Source organism: Haliotis rufescens, unplaced genomic scaffold (assembly GCF_023055435.1).
Source record: "Haliotis rufescens isolate VD_foot unplaced genomic scaffold, xgHalRufe1.0.p SCAF_6, whole genome shotgun sequence".
Lineage (NCBI taxonomy): Eukaryota > Metazoa > Mollusca > Gastropoda > Lepetellida > Haliotidae > Haliotis > Haliotis rufescens.
In genome coordinates, this window is record NW_025964334.1 from 21,769,687 (window position 1) to 21,791,074 (window position 21,388).

General features: G+C 40.1%; 1 protein-coding gene across 1 annotated transcript; it reads left to right on the top strand.

The window, feature by feature from the left end:
• Nucleotides 1-352: 352 nt before the first annotated feature.
• Nucleotides 353-20,129, top strand: LOC124150778 (BTB/POZ domain-containing protein 6-like). The gene is made up of 3 exons (XM_048385945.1): nucleotides 353-427; nucleotides 5,652-5,940; nucleotides 18,282-20,129. Exons 2-3 carry the CDS (start codon nucleotides 5,657-5,659, stop codon nucleotides 19,321-19,323), a joined length of 1,326 nt encoding a protein of 441 aa, XP_048241902.1. The 5' UTR covers nucleotides 353-427; nucleotides 5,652-5,656; the 3' UTR covers nucleotides 19,324-20,129.
• Nucleotides 20,130-21,388: the final 1,259 nt, after the last annotated feature.

Below are 21,388 nucleotides of genomic sequence, written 5' to 3' on the forward strand. Positions count from 1 at the left end.
CACGCACGCACGCACGCACGCACACACACACACACACACACACACACACACAAACACACACACACACACAAACACACACACACAACGCTTGTGACAAACCATAACAAAGTTATCCATCTAAAAGGGCCAGTTAATTTAACATTTTCCCCTGAAATATCCCCTGACAACCCAACCTACTTCCTGCTGTGTACTCAAATCATTCCTGCCGATGTTCCGGGAAATGAAATTATTTCTGTATTTTCCTATGCGAAAATTAAGTTAGAATGTCACACACTTTAGTCACGTCACGACACACAATAAACCTATAAATATGCTATTCACCCGTACACCTAAAACGAAAGTAGACCACGTGACCCACACACGGAAGTAGACTTTGACATCGGTGACTCTGTAATCAGTTCGGTTTGTGTCTGTCTTCCAGATATTGGTAAGTAAACGAACATGTGGGTAGAAAGTAGAGCAGCCTTTGTACCAACATAGTATTGGGTTCAGCCTTGTGTCATAGATACTGTTGTTGATATGAGGAACAAGACTCATAAACCGGCCAGGTGTGAAGTCTGATCTATTACAGGCTCATGTGATGTCCTGTTGTTATTGTCCCAGTTATATTTATACAATTAGTGTGCCGGACACACCTATTTTAGACCACCCTTCAATTCCATTCCGTAACCCACGAATGTATGAAACTTATTTGCGTCAAATTGGTTTGATATCAATACAGTAAACAACATGTTCAAAGTGCATCTGTCTAGAATATGGAAATTGTTGGAGTTACCTCCCTTACACCACCAACACCCGAACAAGCCTGCGGTACTGGAAGGTGCGTTCGATGATGTCAATTAGCTAACCAAAGTACCCCAAATATTCAGTCGGTAAGGGCGACCTTGGTCAACCGAATTATGACGTAAATGAGTTGACATGAGCTTACATTGGTCAACCAAGGTCAGCTCTCCAAGTGATGTCATCTGTAAAGATTTTGGTTTTAGTTTGGTTTGTTGTTTAACGTCACACTCAGCAATATTCCAGTTATATGACGGCGGTCGGTAAATAATCGAATCTGGGCCAGACAGTCCAGCGATTGACATCATGAGCATCGATCCACGCAATTGGGATAGATGACATGCATCAACCAAGACAGCGAGCCTGACCATCCGATCCCGTTAGTCACCTTTTACGACAAGCATAGTCGCCTTTCACGGCAAGCATGGGTTGCTCAAGACCTATTCCTCCCCGGATCTTCACGGGCCCACCTATAAAGAAAATTTGTTTAATTTATTGATTCAATCATGAATATAGTGATTTTAATGAATATAATTAACTAGATATTGATTATATATATGTCAGTGAAATGTAACTTTCGATTGTTGATATAAATACTTAAAAAATGATTAGGGCCTGATTGCGTCTTGTCAGTGCCTGGGGCAGGGTTCTCTGGTTCTCTCGGTGGGGTAGCCTAGTTGTTCAAAATCAAGATATTCAAGTGCTAATTGATCCAATAACACTCTCGGTGGGGTAGCCTAGTTGTTCAAAATCAAGATATCCAAGTGCTAATTGATCCAATAACACTCTCGGTGGGGTAGCCTAGTTGTTCAAAATCAAGATATCCAAGTGCTAATTGATCCAATAACACTCTCCGTGGGGTAGCCTAGTTGTTCAAAATCAAGATATCCAAGTGCTAATTGATCCAATAACACTCTCGGTGGGGTAGCCTAGTTGTTCAAAATCAAAATATTCAAGTGCTAATTGATCCAATAACAGTCTCGGTGGGGTAGCCTAGTTATTAAAGCGTTCGCTTGTCACGCCGAAGACCCGGGTTCGATTCCCCACATGAGTACAATGTATGAAGCCCATTTCTTTGTCCCGGCCGTGATAATGCTGGAATATTGCTAACATGGATGATGGTATCTCGTCAAAAGGCATTGATTTTTATGCACACACACACACATACACACACACACATACACACACACACACACGCCTGACCATCCGATCCCGTCTGTCGCCTTTTACGACAAGCATAGTCGCCTTTCACGGCAAGCAAGGTTTGCTGAAGACCTTCTCCACCCCGGATCTTCACGGGTCCACCTATAAAGAAAATTTGTTTAATTTATTGATTCAATCATGAATATAGAGATTTTAATGAATATAATTAACTAGGTATTGATTATTATATATGTTAGTGAAATGTAACTTTCGATTGTTGATATAAATACTTCCAAAAAAAATAGGGCCTGATTTCGTCTTGTCAGTGCCTGGCGCAGGGTTCTCCGGTTCGCAGTCTCCAAGTGACGTTATCGTCAAAGAAATGTAGTTTAATTTAATGATTCAATCATGAATATAGAGATTTTAATGAATATAATTAACTAGATATTGATTGTATATATCTCAGTGAAATGTAACTTTCGATTGTTGATATAAATAAACTGACGTCCAAAAGAAACTTTATCAGAGTTTGAAATCACTCTTGCTCAAAAACAACAAAACATACATGCATGAAGTTAGGTGTATTGAGAAGATCAATATATCAACTTAATAAACACTGAAAATGACAATCATACCGCGACCGAGAATGACGTCAGAGCCCCCCAAAGTTGGGTGTGGTACAAAACTCGAGCTTTTAGAATCATGGACAATAGGCAGAGTACATAACAATCGCTCACGTTCAATAACAAGTCATTAGTAGCGTGTGTGACCACCAAATGCCTCAATACACGCAAAAACTCTTCGACGCACAGAAAAAGTCAGTCGACTGATGAGGTCACGTGGGATTTGACGCCATTCTTCTTGGAGGGCCAAGATCAGTTCTTGCCGGTTGGCTGGAGAGTGTGATCGTTGTCGAATGGGCGATCCATCAAGTCCCAGGGGTGTTTTATGGGGGACATGGCGGGTGAGCGTGCAGGCCACGGCAGGACGTTGACGTTGTTGGCTGCGAGGAAGTTAGTGACAATTCTGGCTGTATTGGCTCTAGCGTTGTCATGCTGATAAATGACACCACGTGGCTGCTGTTGGAGAAATGGTAGGACAACTGGACGAAGAATGTTATCAATGTAACGCTGAGCTGTCAAGTTTCCGTCAACGATGATTAGCGGTGTCCTCTCCTGCCCACAGATCCCTCCCCACACCATGACACTCCCTCCACCATATGGTACGACTTCCTGCACGCAACACGCCGCCGTTCGTTCACCCCTTCGGCGGTAAACACGTTGTCTTCCATCAGCCCTAAACATACAGAATCGACTTTCGTCAGTGAAGACAACCCTCTGCCAGTCACGTCGTTGCCAACGTCATTCAGTCCGGGCCCATCTCAATCGCAGACGACGATGTTGCGCTGCCAATAGCTGTCCTCTGTATGGTCTAAAAGCCCTTATTCCATGAGCCCTGAGTCTCCTGGCCACTGTCTGTCGACTAACCCTGTGACCTAAGGCATTTGTCGCCGATGACGTCACTGTCAGGAAGCGATTTCAGAGGTGCAAGGTACGCAAGTACCGGTCATCATTGGGCGTGGTCACCCTTGATCTGCCTGTTCTTGGCCTATCAGCGGTCCGCCCTGTCTGTCTGTAACGTTGCATCATGTCGGTAACGGCAACACGGGAGCAACCGAAGGTTCGTGCAATATTGGCGTGGGTGGCTCCCATCTGTACCATACCTAAGGCTCGTTCACGTTGTTCGACTGTGAGTCGTGGCAATTCTTATGTGTTTTTTTATCACTGTGGATGTCTGACTTGCCGATGCAATCGTTTTATACCCTTACCCGCACGTGCATTTCCAGTTGTCCGTGGTGCACGTGTTTTTCACTTTTTCGCGTGTTCTCTCGAAAACATGTAACAGACATTTTCTGCATACACTATTGTTGTATTTAGGTTATGTGTTTAAGATAGACTTCATCGCAAAAAAAATAATACTTTGTCCAAAATTTATATTTTTAGTTGGTAAAGTTTCTTTTGGACGTCAGTTTACTTCAAAAATAAATAGGGCCTGATTGCGTCTTGTCAGTGCCTGGGGGACGGTTCTCTGGTTCGCAGTATCCAAGTGACGTTTTCGTCAAAGAAATGAAGTTTAATTTAATGATTCAATCATGAATATAGAGATTTTAATGAATATAATTAACTAGATATTGATTGAATATATATCAGTGCAAATGTCACTTTCGATTGACATGCAATAGACAAAGATACGATGACAGCTTTGCCACGAAATGAAACACTTGTTAACTTCTCTGAAGCTGTGTATTTTGGCAAAGGGTTTTGGGTTTCTCCGTCTCCTGGCAGCCATTATTACATCTAAGGTTGTATTTTATACGTTCTGAGTCGGATATCCTGGGTTGACACTGGTTAGCTCAGTTTGACTAAAAATTTCAAAATCGAACATACCTAGTACATTCTAATTGTGTATTATAAATGGATAACAAAATGATAAAGTTAATGAAATTATGAAAAAAGTCAGCTTAAACAGTTTCTCATTTTCCAAATATTTGTTTCACATCAAGTGTTTGTGCAGAAGTGTGAAAAGATTAGAATAAGAAGATTATTTAATCATCTGGTCACATGACGTAAATACAAATAATACTACATATCACACCTACACGTATTAATGTACATTGTCTGGCCAACATGGCCTATGAGGCACTTAAGTACAAATATTGTCATTATACAAGTATACAAGTGCTAAAGATCCGGGTTCGATCCCCGACATGGGTACAATGTGTGAAGCCACTTTCTGGTGTCCCCCCGCCGTGATATTGCTGGAATATTGCTAAAAGCGGCGTAAAACAATACACACTCACTCACTCACTTATTGAATATCTTACCTCGTGTAGCTTAATTTGTAACATAATTTCAACGACAAGTGGCGAACTCCTTGATGTCTTCAGTGAGCTCATTCGTGACCAACTCGTGTTATTCCGAGACAAGCCGAATGGCGACTCGTGCCCCTGTCATGTCCATTTTTGCGACCGGGTTGCGTCTTAGCGCAAACGGGCATACCTAAAACAATTGTCAACTCGTTGTGTAATGGTTCACATATATTTCCCCATAGATTATATATATTTCAAATGCAATTTAAAGCACATCAGGACATGCGATATTATACAGTATGATTGAACACCTTTAACTGTCTTGGGTATGTTTTAGAGGCAAGACATGTGTAAAATCAAAAATTATTTCTGAAGGATTCTTTGACGAAGAACTTGAAATCATACGCGCATTCTGACTGGTTTGTCGTATTTACGCACATAACATTCATCGATAGGGGGACGAGTCTTCTTGCAGGTTACACGGGTGGCCCAGTCGGCTAAGGCGCCGCTATTCGCTGTGAAGTGTTGCGTCCCTTTGGCACGCCAGAAACCTATGATAATGGGTTCGAATCCCGGTTCGCCCCGATTATGTTTCTAGGTTTGTCAGCACCATACCCGTGCTCGTGGGTTTCACCGAAGTAGTAAACGTCTGAGACCTGCGTCACTTCGGGCTTTCCTCCCACATTAAGCTGACTCGCCGTCATAAAGCGCATGGTAACGTATTGTTAAAGAACTCGAAAAGATTTGAGGCTCAAAAACATGTTACGTGGGGATACATGAATGAGTTTTCGTTGGGTAACTGTACCTGGATCTGAAACCTATTTGTTCAATGTCTTTTATATGTCATGCACACTTTCAGATAAAATGGCGGCTGTGAACGTACAACAAGCTGAAAGTGCGTCAGGGTTTGTTGACAACTGGCAAGCGGGGAAGACCCTCGCTCAATGTAATTTACGCATGTTCGATGAGGAAGAGCTTTGTGACGTCACATTTCGAGTTGGAAGTACAGGTCACGTGAGTAAGGCCCATCGCTACGTGCTCATCAGCAGAAGTTGTGTGTTCCACGCCATGTTTACCGGCCCCCTGGCGGAGACGTCGGAAGTCAGTGTTCCGGAAATAGAGCCTAAGGATTTCAGACAGTTTCTCTTGTAAGTATTAATCATTACAGTATTACATAGCAGAACGTTATTTAGAAAACTACGATAGTAACACTGTACTCCCAAACAAACAGTTTTTATAGTTCTGTGATAATGATGACCATCATTCTCCAGAGGGAATACTGAATGCAGGCTGTCGATCCAGCTGATGTAGGCATTGGTCCTTGTTTTCGGCCTTTTACCAGCGCGGCTCTTTTACAGATGGCGTCTGTTGAGAATTTAAAGTCTAAAGCCATCTTATACCAGCGCTGTATGGCCACATGTTGGGTGTATGTCATGCTCATGTGGGGATATTGAAAATATATAAAACTTCAACACAAGGGAATGACCAGTCTCCTAAACAGATTCCATACTCACGGATTTAACCTAAGTGAAAACTGTCTAATACGCTGATCACTTAATTAGGCATGTCAGACCTCGTTCTAAAATGAGAGACGTAATGATTGTTGAAAACCTCTCCAAAGCAGCATTAAATTCACATACAACTCCAACGACAACATATGTCAACCATGAAATCAAATATTCTGGCATGCAAATTTTAACTGATCTTAAATACATTTAATGTTGAGCGGTAGTATTATCTTTTTTCAAATACTGCATCATTTGGAAGCAAAATTATTTGTAGTCCTCTCCTTCTTCAGATACCTTTACACAGACAATACAACTGTTGATGCTGACAACGTACAGCTCTACTGTACGCCTCCAGAAAATATGCCATCACCGCCTTAGACTCCAAATGTCTGGAGTTCCTGGAGAAACACCTCAACGTTGACAACGCCTGTGTGATTCTAGATGCTGCTCATCGTTTTGATCAAAGTCAGTTGTTTCAGAAGGCCTTGACCTTGATTAAAGATACAGGTGAGAGGTCACTACAGTCATCTGGTTTCCTGACACTGAGACAAGTGTTGTTGCAGAAGATTGTGGAGTCAGATGATTTGTCAGCCGAGGAGCACGTCATCTTTAACGCCATTAACCACTGGGCAGAGGCAGAGTGCAGACGTCAGGGAAGGGAGGTAACTCCTGATATCAAGCGAACAGTTCTTGGAGAGACTTTACTGAAAGTAAGATTTCCTCTTTTAAAGCTAACGTTCCTGGCTAAGGACGTTAAAGCTAGCGGTCTCTTGACTGAACAGGAGCGTCTCACGATCCTTGAATATATTGGATGCCCTGACAATGATGTGAAACCCTTCAACACTAATCATAGAAAACAAAGAATGACGCATTCTATAACAAGGTTTTCAACACAATACGCATTAGAATGGTCAGTTGATGGTAAGAGGTGCGATTCTATTTCATTCAAAAGCAGCCGAAACCTGATGCTCTGTGGATACAGCCTGTATGGGCGTGCCTATGAGACTACACCCTCTACCTACTTTGTCACCACCTACTTTGGGAACGTGGAAGATGTTCTCCAGTGCAGGATTCAAGATAACACTAAGTACAAAGTCAACAGTGAAGTGTTTGATGTGGTTTTTGAGAAGCGTGTTGCTATGACAGCGGGAGTATGGTATACTCTGACAGTGCTGATACAAGGCAGAGATACGTGGCTAGGAAAAAATGGAAAGAGAGAGATTTTATGTGCTGACGGTGTTAGTTTTACCTTCAGGGACTCACAACACAGCACGAATGACACTAGCGTCGACCACGGGCAGATTCCATCTCTCCTCTTCCGTGTTGCATGAATATTACCATCCAGTGGACAATTCCTTATATATATATTTTCTTTTACAAGTGTCATCAAAATAATCGTAATTGTGGTACACATTTTCATTACATCACTTACAACATATTTCAAATTGCCTCTCTCTAGCATATTGTACATGCAGAGGCTTACACCTCCCTTACACCACGTCGTCCCAAACCTGAATCAGACTGCAGTATTTGCGTTGCGATCTGATGACGTTTTGTCAGTAAATAGTAATCCTGGATACTGAGTGAATAACAATATAATGACGGTAATGAAATAATGTCACTTGAGAAGCTGCACACATTCCAACATAAAAAATAACAATGTTTCACATCAATTGTTTCTGCAGAAAAGTGATAAGATGAGAAATCGTCTGCCAAGTTAAGTGCTTTACCACATGTGATCGTATAGGCCAAGATGGCGTCCCTTTTTACTTATAGTCGGGAGATATGACGGAACATATTTGTTCAAAGTACATTGAGAAGAAACATAAAGAATTAAGTGGAACCGTATACGTCCTTTATGTCCAATTTATATCCTATTTATATCCTATTTATATCAGTGATTAAAGTCATAGCACTTTGTACATAGGTCATGGTTAGATGGTGTGCGTTCCATCAAATATGATTGAATGCATATAGGTGGAAGTAACCCTTTAAAGAATAAATTAATAATATACATGTAAGTAGCAGTTGTCTCCAGAAAACATTCCCTCTCACACCCTGTGCCATCATAACAGTTGTTATCATATCAGAATAAAAATGACATACTGTAAAAGCAGGGTCCGATTCCGACTCTTTCATGAGCATGCGTTTATGAACCACTATCAAATAGTGTAGATACCAGGTGTTCGCGAAAAGGTGAGCGTATGTCGGTGCCACCCACGTGCAAAGGCAAGTCAATTGTTCACCTACAGAACATGGGACAATATGGTACATGTCAAAATAGGGAATTGCATCGGACATCGTTCTTGTAACTAATGCGTCCACGTGTCTACTTTAAAACTTTTTGAAAGCCTTGAATGTTGTCACTCAGATCAAACAACATTTCTGGACACAAAGGGCTGAGGCTGCAGGATATTGCTCGCAAAAAAGGGAAAGTTGACTGTTGGAAAGTAGAAGTCAACTCTCGTCTCATAAAGTCTTCTGGGGGGTGTTTTGTCACTCTGAGTCTTTAAGCATAGATCTAAATATGAAACAGATGAGGTGGTCTCACTGGTTTCCTTTATTTCTAGTTCAGGTGGGTAAGTCTGTGGAAGAGAATTGGTTATTGATAGATATCAGGTCATCGACATACCTGAAGCTCAAGTTATACTTCTTGGCTAGATTACCTTGTTTGACTTTGCCTTTCCGAGCAGAAAGTCCGATTCAAATGCATGAAGATGCCAATCAGCAAGAAGGGGATCACAAATGGTGTCCATGGGTATTCCTACTTTTTGCCTAAATGTCTTACTCCAAATTTCATATAGATGTTATCAATGAGGAAGTCCAGCATTTCACATATTGGTTGTTTTTTTCAGTAAACTTCAGATGGCATTCGAATTCATCTTTGACAGATTGACCTGAACCTCTGACAATAGATATGTAACTGTATCTATGGTCACGAATGATTTGTAACAGAAGCCCCAGGGATCAAGGAATGAAGTTTTTTCTTAAGTCATATGGGATAGTGGAGTTCAAAACGAATACTAGTATTAAGGAGTCATCACGTCACTATAATTTAATTCAAGCAAAGAAGTAGAGTGGAGGTCATACGAGCTGGTTTTGGATCGGAAAGTCAAATTTAGAAAAAAACAGTAGAACCGTGACATCGACTAACGTCACACGACCGCGACATCGAATGGTTAGAATCACTGAAACAAGATTTTAATTTTTTTGTGGTTTGACGCCGCATTCAGCAATACTCCAGCTGTATGAAAGGTAATGTCCTCATCGAGCCTTATACACGTAATGAATAGTACTGTCTTCATCTCGCCTTATACACGTGTGTTTGTTGTTTAACGCCGCTCTCGGCAATATCTCAGATATATGACGGCGGTCTGTAAATAATCGAGTCTGGACCAGACAATCCAGTGATTGACACCATGAGCATCGATCCACACAATTAGGATACGATGACATGCATCAACCAATGCAGCGAGCCTGACCACCCGATCCCGTTAGTCGCCTCTTACGACAAGCATGGGTTGCTGAAGACTTATTCCACCCCTTATCTTCACGGATCCCTATACACGTAATGAATAGTAGTGTCCTCGTCTCGCCTTATCGCAGTCTCTACAAACCATTCCACATCATACTTGAAATCACTAACTAACCACACAAAATCAATGAAAATTAAACCATCCTACCCTACATGTGACTATAAATCTTAACTCACTCACTCATACTCCTATCCTACGACAAATGTCAAATGCACGTGTACAGATAACACTCACACAATCAGTACGGGGTGGTCAGGCTTCGTACCATGATAGTTTTATTGCTGAAGATGTTGTGAAAATAAGAACCGCGCTCCATGTTTGATTTTGTTCTCCCGCTAAGGCCGCATTTTGAAAGTACTGAACTATGGGAACGGACGTTGGCTCATAAGTACGGTGGCACATAAGGGACATGGAGTCTGTTTTTCTATGTTTTAATATTTCACTTAATGTTATCGTAATCTTTTGCAAATTAACACGATTTGTCATACAAATATGTGATAAATCATGTATAAAGAAGATATTGAATCGCTGAAAAGTGAAGCGAAAATGTCAAAAACTAAAAGGAAAATATAGAAAACTATTTCCACCGCGGTGATAGTATTCCCACCGTGGTGATAATATTTCCACCGCAGTGATGATATTTCCACCGCGGTGGAAATAGTTTTCTGTATTTCCATCTTCTTTATACATGATTTATCAATTATTTGTATGACAAATCGTGTTAATTTGCAAAAGGTTACGATAACAGTATGTGAAATATCAAAATATTCCCTTATGAGCCACCGTACATATTCGTTTTTGTTTTTGTTTTTGACATTTTCATTTTAGTTTTTGACCTTTTCGTTTTTCTTTTTGACATTTCCATTTTAGTTTTTGACATTTTCGCTTCACATATCACCGATTCAATAGCTACTTAAAAGCATATTTTCCATGTTTTCGTTTGTATATATACATGATTTATCACATATTCATATGACAAATTGTGTTGATTTGCAAAAGGTTACGATAAAAGTAAGTGAAATATCAAATAATTGAAAAACAGATTCCATGTCCCTTATGGGCCACCGTAGGAACGATACATTTTCCAAAATTAGACACATTAGTCATATTACACATAATTATTATTAGACACAATAAACTTTCCACTCACCATTCACCTGTACACTTGAACCGAAAGTAGATCACGTGACCCACACACAGACCTGTACATTCTCAGCGGTAACTCAGTAAACAGTTCGGTTCGTGTCTGTTTTCCAGATATTGGTAAGTAAACGAACATGTGGGTAGGAAGTAGAGGATCAATTATATCATCATAGTACTGGGTTTAGCCGTGTGTTAGGTATTGTTCATTTTAGGTGCAATATTCATAGGCCGCTCGTATGTTCCGTCTGACCTATTATCGGCTTATGTGATGTCCTGCTGTCGTCGCCACTGTTATCGTATAGTCATACAATTACTGTGCACCGCACGCCGATTTGAGACATTCCTTATATTTCATTCCTTACTCACAATTGTTATAACACTTATTTAGGTCAAATTGATTGGATATAAATGCAGTAAACAACCTATTTAAAGTTCCATCGATCTTGACAATTGTGCATGCTGGAGTTACCTCCCTTACACCCTGTCTCACGCCCGAACTTACCTGCGGTATGGGGGATACGGTATATTGATGTTTCGTCAGTGTTTTGTAATCTTGAATTAAAATGGATAACAAAATAATGATGTTAATGAAATAATTTCACTTGGGCAGCTGTTCACTTTCCAACTAAAACAATGAGATGTTTCACATGATGTGTTTCTTCAGAAATGTGAGATTAGAAATCACGTATGCCAAGTTAAGTGATTCAGCATATGTGAATGATGGAGGCCAACCTGGCGTCACTGTTTACACAAGACTGAAAGAATATGACAAACATATTTTTTATAAATATAAGGAGAAGCAACATAAAAAAATCAGGTGCAATTAAAATCGGTGATAAAAATTATTACAGTTTACATTGAGTTCACGCTTGATGGATTGTGTTCAAACAAATAAGCTTGAATATTTTTACATGTAGGTCAAAGTAACACTTTCAAAAAATAAATAAATAATATACTTGTACATGTAATTAATAATAGTGTCCTCATCTCGTAGCCTCAATACCGTAGCCTCTACAAAACATACCTTCAACATCTGTTAAGTGTATGGTGAATGTGGTAAAGTTACATTGTTTACATATGCACAGGATTAAGTTCCAAGGCATTTGGTAAAATTAATATATACCTTCTTATAGATATCCAAGAAAATGTTATGAAATGATGTCATTGTATGATAGCTCTGGAAGCCTAAATTGGGTCGCATCTGTTAAGAAAACTATTTTTGAACTTGGTAAAATTTAATGTAATGATTACAAATCAATGTATAACTGAAGAATACCTTTTGACACCTCTTTTGCCAAAATAGAATATCTTTTTTCTCTAATAAGATGCTCACCGCCTAATCTTAACTTTGAACAGGGACAAACACACAAATGTTAAAAGAATACAGAGTTTGTAAAATATCCAATAAGCAGGAAGTACGAGATGAGTATGATCTTTTCGTTGTGTGTCAAGTAATATATATATGTGATCATTTGCGTATTGAATATTTATCTCCTTATATGTACAAACCACCAAATATTGTCAAGTTTATTTGCTTCGGAAATGGCAACATGTAAAATGTGACATCATATGTATTTCATGCAATGAATTATAGAAAATGCATATCAAGGATTAGTTGATCATATGTATATTACACTTCCAATGCAATATGTACAATGGGCATGTAGCCTTTCAGCATATTTGTAAATAAAGGTTGATTGATTGAAGAATTGCAATCATATTTGAGAAACGAACATTTAGGAGTCACCACTTCAATGCATTTTACTTCAAAGGAAGGGGTTACCTTACAAAGTAATTTACTCCTAATGTGAAGGCAAACTTGCCTGTCTTTGAAAAAAATTACCCTTCCTCCAAATCACTTGTACATCCAGAATGGCCTCTGTTGGAACTATATAGACATGTATGTGCTCTCTTTGGCTAACTGTACCTGAATCTGAAACCTATTTGATGAGACTGATACGCCAATGCCTTTCATATATCATGCCAACTTTCAGATAAAAAATGGCGACTACTAACGTACATCAGGTTACAAGAGCTAATTGATCCAATAACAGTCTCGGTGGGGTAGCTAGTTGTTAAAAATCAAGATATCCAAGTGCTAATTGATCAAATAACACTCTCGGTGGGGTAGCCTAGTTGTTAAAAATCAAGATATCCAAGATCTAATTGATCCAATAACACTCTCGGTGGGGTAGGCTAGTTGTTAAAAATCAAGATATCCAAGATCTAATTGATCCAATAAAACTCTCGTTGGGGTAGCCTAGTTGTTAAAAATCAAGATATCCAAGATCTAATTGATCCAATAACACTCTCGGTGGGGTAGGCTAGTTGTTAAAAATCAAGATATCCAAGAGCTAATTGATCCAATAACACTCTCGGTGGGGTAGGCTAGTTGTTAAAAATCAAGATATCCAAGTGCTAATTGATCCAATAACACACTCGGTGGGGTAGCCTAGTTGTTAAAAATCAAGATATCCAAGTGCTAATTGATCCAATAACAGTATTGGTGGGGAAGCCTTGTTGTTAAAAATCAAGATATCCAAGAGCTAATTGGTCCAATAACACCCTCGGTTGGGTAGGTTGTTAAAAATCAAGATATCCAAGAGCTAATTGATCCAATAACACTCTCGGTGGGGTAGGCTAGTTGTTAAAAATCAAGATATCCAAGATCTAATTGATCCAATAAAACTCTCGTTGGGGTAGCCTAGTTGTTAAAAATCAAGATATCCAAGATCTAATTGATCCAATAACACTCTCGGTGGGGTAGGCTAGTTGTTAAAAATCAAGATATCCAAGAGCTAATTGATCCAATAACACTCTCGGTGGGGTAGGCTAGTTGTTAAAAATCAAGATATCCAAGTGCTAATTGATCCAATAACACACTCGGTGGGGTAGCCTAGTTGTTAAAAATCAAGATATCCAAGTGCTAATTGATCCAATAACAGTATTGGTGGGGAAGCCTTGTTGTTAAAAATCAAGATATCCAAGAGCTAATTGGTCCAATAACACCCTCGGTTGGGTAGGTTGTTAAAAATCAAGATATCCAAGAGCTAATTGATCCAATAACACTCTCGGTGGGGTAGGCTAGTTGTTAAAAATCAAGATATCCAAGATCTAATTGATCCAATAAAACTCTCGTTGGGGTAGCCTAGTTGTTAAAAATCAAGATATCCAAGATCTAATTGATCCAATAACACTCTCGGTGGGGTAGGCTAGTTGTTAAAAATCAAGATATCCAAGAGCTAATTGATCCAATAACACTCTCGGTGGGGTAGGCTAGTTGTTAAAAATCAAGATATCCAAGTGCTAATTGATCCAATAACACACTCGGTGGGGTAGCCTAGTTGTTAAAAATCAAGATATCCAAGTGCTAATTGATCCAATAACAGTATTGGTGGGGAAGCCTTGTTGTTAAAAATCAAGATATCCAAGAGCTAATTGGTCCAATAACACCCTCGGTTGGGTAGGTTGTTAAAAATCAAGATATCCAAGTGCTAATTGATCCAATAACACTCTCGGTGACTCTGTGATCAGTTCGGTTTGTGTCTGTCTTCCAGATATTGGTAAGTAAACGAACATGTGGGTAGAAAGTAGAGCAGCCTTTGTACCAGCGTAGTATTGGGTTCAGCCTTGTGTCATAGATACTGTTTTCGATTTGAGAAACAAGACTCACAAACCGGTCAGGTGTGAAGTCTGATCTATTACAGGCTCATGTGATGTCCTGATGTTATTGTTCTAGTTATATTTATACAATTAGTGTGCCGGACACACCTATTTTAGACCACTCTTCAATTCCATTCCGTACCCACGAATGTATGAAACTTATTTGCGTCAAATTGGTTTGATATGAATACAGTAAACAACATGTTTGAAGTGCCTCTGTCTGGAATGTTGAAATTGTTGGAGTTGCCTCCCTTACACCACCAACACTCGAACAAGCCTGCGGTATTGGAAGGTGCGTTCGATTATGAAAATTTGCTAACCAAAGTACCCCAAGGATTCAGTCGATAAGGGAGACCTTGGTCAACCGTATTATGACGTAAATGAGTTGACATGAGCTAACATTGGTCAATCAAGGTCAACTCGGGTTATACCTTGGTTCACCCCCGTCGGCCAGGGTTTTGAAAGGAACGCACCGTTTAGTCCTGATGGCGTCTTGTCCGTGTTTGGGGCGTCTGTAAAAGGTTTGGTTTAGTTTGGTTTGTTGTTTAACGCCGCACTCAGCAATATTCCAGCTATATGACAGCGGTCGGTAAATAATCGAGTCTGGGCCAGACAATCCAGTGATTAACATCAGGAGCATCGATCCACGCATTTGGGATAGGTGACATGCATCAACAAAGACAGCGAGCCTGACCATCCGATCCCGTTAGTCACCTTTTACGACAAGCATAGTCGCCTTTCACGGCAAGCATGGGTTGCTCAAGACCTATTCTATCCCGAATCTTCACGGGTCCACCTATAAAGAAAATTTGTTTAATTTATTGATTCAATCATGAATATAGTGATTTTAATGAATATAACTAACTAGGTATGATTATTATATATGTCAGTGAAATGTAACTTTCGATCGTTGATATAAATACTTTAAAAAATAAATAGGGCCTGATTGCGTCTTGTCAGTGCCTGGGGCACGGTTCTCTGGTTCGCAGTCTCCAAGTGACGTTATCGTCAAAGAAATGTAGTTTAATTTAAAGATTCAATCATGAATATAGAGATTTTAATGAATATAATTAACTGGATATTGATTGTATATATGTCAGTGCAAATGTCACTTTCGATTGACATTCAATAGACAAAGATACGATGACAGCTTTGCCACGAAATGAAACACTTGTTAACTTCTCTGAAGCTGTGTGTTTTAGCAAAGGGTTTGGGGTTTCTCCGTCTCCTGGCAGCCATTATTGCATCTAAGGTTGTATTTTATACGTTCTGAGTCGGATATCCTTGATTGACACTGGTTAACTCCGTTTGACTAAAATTTTTAAAATCGAACATACCTAGTACATTCTAATTGTGTAATATAAATGGATAACAATATTTATGATAATGTTAATGAAATTATGAAAAAGGTCCACTTAAACAGCTTCGTATTTTCCAACGATTTGTTTCACATCAAGTGTTTGTGCAGAAGTGTGAAAAGATTAGAAGAAGAAGATTATTTAATCATCTTGTCACACGACGTAAATACAAATAATACTACATATCGCACCTACATGTATTAATGTACATTGTCTGGCCAACATGGCCTATGAGGCACTTAAGTACAAATATTGTCATAATACAATTATACAAGTACTAAAGATCCGGGTTCGATCCCCGACATAGGTACAATGTGTGAAGCCCATTTCTGGTGTCCCCCGTCGTGATATTGCTGGAATATTGCTAAAAGCGGCGTAAAACAATACACACTCACTCACTCACTTATTGAATATCTTACCTCGTGTAGCTTAATTTGTAACATAATTTAAACGACAAGTGGCGAACTCCTTGATGACTTCGGTGAGCTCATTCGTGACCAACTCGTGTTATTCCGAGACAAGCCGAATGGCGACTCGTGCCCCTCTCATAGCCATTTTTGCGACCGGGTTGCGTCTTAGCGCAAACGGGCATACCTAAAACAATTGTCAACTCGTTGTGTAATGGTTCACATATATTTCCCCATAGATTATATATATTTCAAATGCAACTTAAAGCACATCAGGACATGCGACATTATACAGTATGATTGAACACCTTTAACTGTCTTGGGTATATTTTAGAGGCAAGAGTGAGTGAGTGAGTATGGTTTTACGCCGCTTTTACGTTATTCCAGCAATATCACGGCGGGGGACACCAGAAATGGGCTTCTCACATTGTACCAATGTCGGGAATCGAACCCGGGTCTTCGGCGTGACGAGCGAACGCTTTAACCACTCGGCTACCCGACCGCCCCTTTAGAGGCAAGACATATGTAAAATCAAAAATTATTTCTGGGGTATTCTTTGACGAAGAACTTGAAATCATACCCGCATTCGGACTGGTTTGTCGTATTTTCGCACATAACATTCATCGATAGGGGGACGAGTCTTCTTGCAGGTTACACGGGTGGCCCAGTCGTCTAAGGCGCCGCGATTTGCTGTGCAGTGTTGCGTCCCTTTGGCACGCCAGAAACCTATGATAATGGGTTCGAATCCCGGTTCGCCCCGATTATGTTTCTAGGTTTGTCAGCACCATACCCGTGCTCATGGGTTTCACCGAAGTGGTAAACGTCTGAGACTTGCATCACATCGGGTTTTCCTCCCACATTAAGCTGACTCACCTATTTGATCAGACTGATACGCCAATGCCTTTCATATATCTTGCCAACTTTCAGATACAAATGGCGGCTCTTAACGTACATCAGGCTGAAAGTGCGTCAGGGTTTGTTGACAACTGGCAAGCGGGGAAGACCCTTGCTGAATGCAATCTACGCATGTTCGATGCGGAAGAAATTTGTGACGTCACATTTCGTGTGGGAAGTACAGGTCACGTGAGTAAGGCCCATCGCTACGTGCTCATCAGCAGAAGTTGTGTGTTCCACGCCATGTTTACCGGCCCCCTGGCGGAGACGTCGGAAGTCAGTGTTCCGGAAATAGAGCACAAGGATTTCAGACAGTTTCTCTTGTAAGGATTTATAATTACAGTATTACAGAACAGAACATTATTTAAAAAACTATAATAGTAACACTGTACTCCCAAACAAACAGTTTTTAAAGTTCTGTGATAATGATGACCATCATTCTCCAGAGGGAATACTGAGTGCAGGCTGTCGATCCTGCTGATGTAGGCATTGGTCCTTGTTTTCGGCCTTTTACCAGCGCTGCTCTTTTACAGATGGCGTCTGTTGAGAATTTAAAGTCTAAAGCCATCTTATACCAGCGCTGTAGGGCCACATGTTGGGTGTATGTCATGCTCATGTGGGGATATTGAAAATATATAAAACTTCAACACAAGAGAATGACCAAAATGTCTCCTAAACAGATTCCATACTCACGGATTTAACCAAAGTGAAAACTGTCTAATACACTGATCAGTTAATTAGGCATGTGAGACCTCGTTCTAAAATGAGAGACGTAATGATTATTGAAAACCTCTTCAAAGCAGCATTAAATTCACATACAACTCCAACGGCGAGAACATATGTCAACAATGAAATCAAATATTCAGGCATGCAAACTTTAACTGATCTCAAATGCATTTTACGTTGAACGGTAGTATTATCTTTTTTCAAATACTGCATCATTTGGCAGCAAAATTATTCGTAGTCCTCTCCTTCTTCAGATACCTTTACACAGACAACACAACTGTTGATGCTGACAACGTAACAGCTCTACTGTACGCCTCCAGAAAATATGCCATCACCGCCTTAGAATCACAATGTCTGGAGTTCCTGGAGAAACACCTCAACGTTGACAACGCCTGTGTGATTCTAGATGCTGCTCATCGGTTTGATCAAAGCCAGTTGTTTCAGAAGGCCTTCACCTTGATTAAAGATACAGGTGAGAGGTCACTACAGTCATCTGGTTTCCTGACACTGAGCCAAGTGTTGTTGCAGAAGATTGTGGAGTCAGATGATTTGTTAGCCGAGGAGCACGTCATCTTTAGCGCCGTTAACTCCTGGGCAGAGGCAGAGTGCAGACGTCAGGGAAGGGAGGTAACTCCTGAGATCAAGCGAACAGTTCTTGGAGAGACTTTACTGAAAGTAAGATTTCCTCTTTTGGAGCAAAAGTTCCTGGCTAGCGACGTTAAAGCTAGCGGTCTCTTGACTGAACAGGAGCGTCTCACGATCTTTGAATATATTGGATGCCCTGACAATCATGTGAAACCCTTCAACACTAGTCAAAGAAAACAAACAATTGCGCATTCTATAACAAGGTTTTCAACACAATACCTATCAGAATGGTCAGTTAGTGGTAAAAGGTACGATTCTGTGTCATTCAAAAGCAGCCGCAACCTGATGCTCTGTGGATACAGCCTGTATGGACCTTTCCGTGAGACTAAACCCGCTACCTACTTTGTCACCACCTACTTTGGGAACGTGGAAGATGTTCTCCAGTGCAGGATTCAAGATAAAACTGAGTACAAAGTCAACAGTCAAGTGTTTGATGTGGTGTTTGAGAAGCCTGTTGCTATGACAACGGGAGTATGGTATACTCTGGCAGTGCTGATACAAGGCGGTGATACGTGGCGAGGACAAAATGGAAAGAGAGAGATTTTATGTGCTGACGGTGTTCGTTTTACCTTCGGGAACTCACAACACAGCACGAATTACACTAACGTCGATGGAGGGCAGATTCCATCTCTCCTCTACCAAGTTGTATGAACATTACCATCTAGGGAACAATTCCTTAAATATATTTTCTTTTACAAGTGTCATCAAAATAATCGTAATTTTGGTTCGCATTTTCGTTACCCCACTTACAACCTATTTCAAATTACATATTGTTCATGCAGAGGCTTACACCTGCCTTACACCGCGTCCAAAACCTGAATCAGACTGCAGTATTTGCGTTGCAATCTGATGACGTTTAGTCAGTAAATAGTAATTCTGGATACTGAGTGAATAACAATATAATGACGGAAATGAAATAATGTCACTTGAGAAGCTGCACACTTTCCAACTTAAAAAAACACAGCGTTTCACATCAATTGTTTCTGCAGAAATGTGAAAAGATTAGAATTCATCTTCCAAGTTAAGTGCTTTACCACATGTGATCGTAGAGGCCAAGCTGGCGTTACTGTTTACTTATAGTCGGGAGATATGACGGAACATATTTGGGCAAAGTACATTGAGAAGAAACATTAAGAATTAACTGTAACCGTATACGTCCATTATATCCTATTTATATCCTATTAATATCCTATTAATATCCTATTTATATCAGTGATTAAAGTCATAGCACTTTGTACATAGGTCATGGTTAGATGGTGTGCGTTCCATCAAATATGTTTGAATGCATATAGGCCGAAGTACATTGTAACACTAAGTCTTTAAAAATAAATCAATAATATACATGTAATTAGCAGTTGTCTCCACAAAACATTCCCTTTCACACCCTCTGCCGCCATAACAGATGCTATTATATCTGAATAAAAGTGACATACTGCAAAAGCAGGGTCGATTTACGATTCCGACTCTTTCATGAGCATGCGTTTATGAATCACTATCAAATAGTGTAGGTACCAGGTGTTCGCGAAAAGGTGAGCGTATGTCGGTGCCACCCACGTGCAAAGGCAAGTCAATTGTTCACCTAAAGAACATGGGACAATATGGTACATGTCAAAATAGCGAATTGTATCGGACATCATTCTTGAATGGCAGTTTAAATTTTTTTGAAAGCCTTGAATGTTGTCACTCTGATCAAACAACATTTCTGGACGTCACCATAATTTAATTCAAGCAAAGAAGTAGAGTTGATGTCATACGAGCTGGTTTTGGATCGGAAAGTCAAATTTAGAAAAAAAACACAGAAGAACCGTGACATCGACTAACGTCACGCGACCGCGACATCGAATGGTTAGAATCACTGAAACAAGATTTTTTTTTTTAAATTTTAAACGCCGCATTCAGCAATACTCCAGCTGTATGAAAGATAATGTCCTCATTTAGCCTTATACACGTAATGAATAGTAGTGTCATCATCTGGCCTTATACACACTTGTTTGTTTGTTTATTTGTTTGTGCTTAACGCCGCTCTTGGCAATATCTCAGATATATGACGCCGGTCTGTAAATAATCGAGTCAGGACCAGGCAATCCAGTGATTGACACCATGAGCATCGATCTACACAATTAGGATACGATGACATGCATCAACCAAGTCAGCGAGCCTGACCATCCGATCCCGTTAGTCGCCTCTTAAGACAAGCATGGGTTGCTGAAGACCTATTCTAGCCCCGATCTTCACGGATCCCTATACACGTAATGAATAGCAGGGTCCTCATCTCGCCTTATCGCAGTCTCTACAAAACATTCCACATCATACTTGAAATCACTAACTAACCACACAAAATCAATGAAAATTAAACCATCCTACCCTACATGTGACTATAAATCTTAACTCACTCACTCATACTCCTATCCTACGACAAATGTAAAATGCACGTGTACAGATAACACTCATACAATCAGTACGGGTGGTCAGGCTTCGTACCATGATGGTTTTATTGCTGAAGATGTTGTGAAAATAAGAACCGCGCTCCATGTTTGATTTTGTTCTCCCGCTAAGGCCGCATTTTGAAAGTACTGAACTATGGGAACGGACGTTGGCTCATAAGTACGGTGGCACATAAGGGACATGGAGTCTGTTTTTCAATGTTTTAATATTTCACTTACTGTTATCGTAATCTTTTGCAAATTAACACCATTTGTCATACAAATATGTGATA

Excerpts from the sequence above, each read along its gene's own strand:
- LOC124150778 (XM_048385945.1), top strand. The coding sequence starts at position 5,657 with ATGGCGGCTGTGAACGTACAACAAGCTGAAAGTGCGTCAGGGTTTGTT. Across the intron at positions 5,941-18,281 it reads GATTTCAGACAGTTTCTCTT|ATACCTTTACACAGACAACA; the intron begins GTAAGTATTAAT and ends CTCCTTCTTCAG.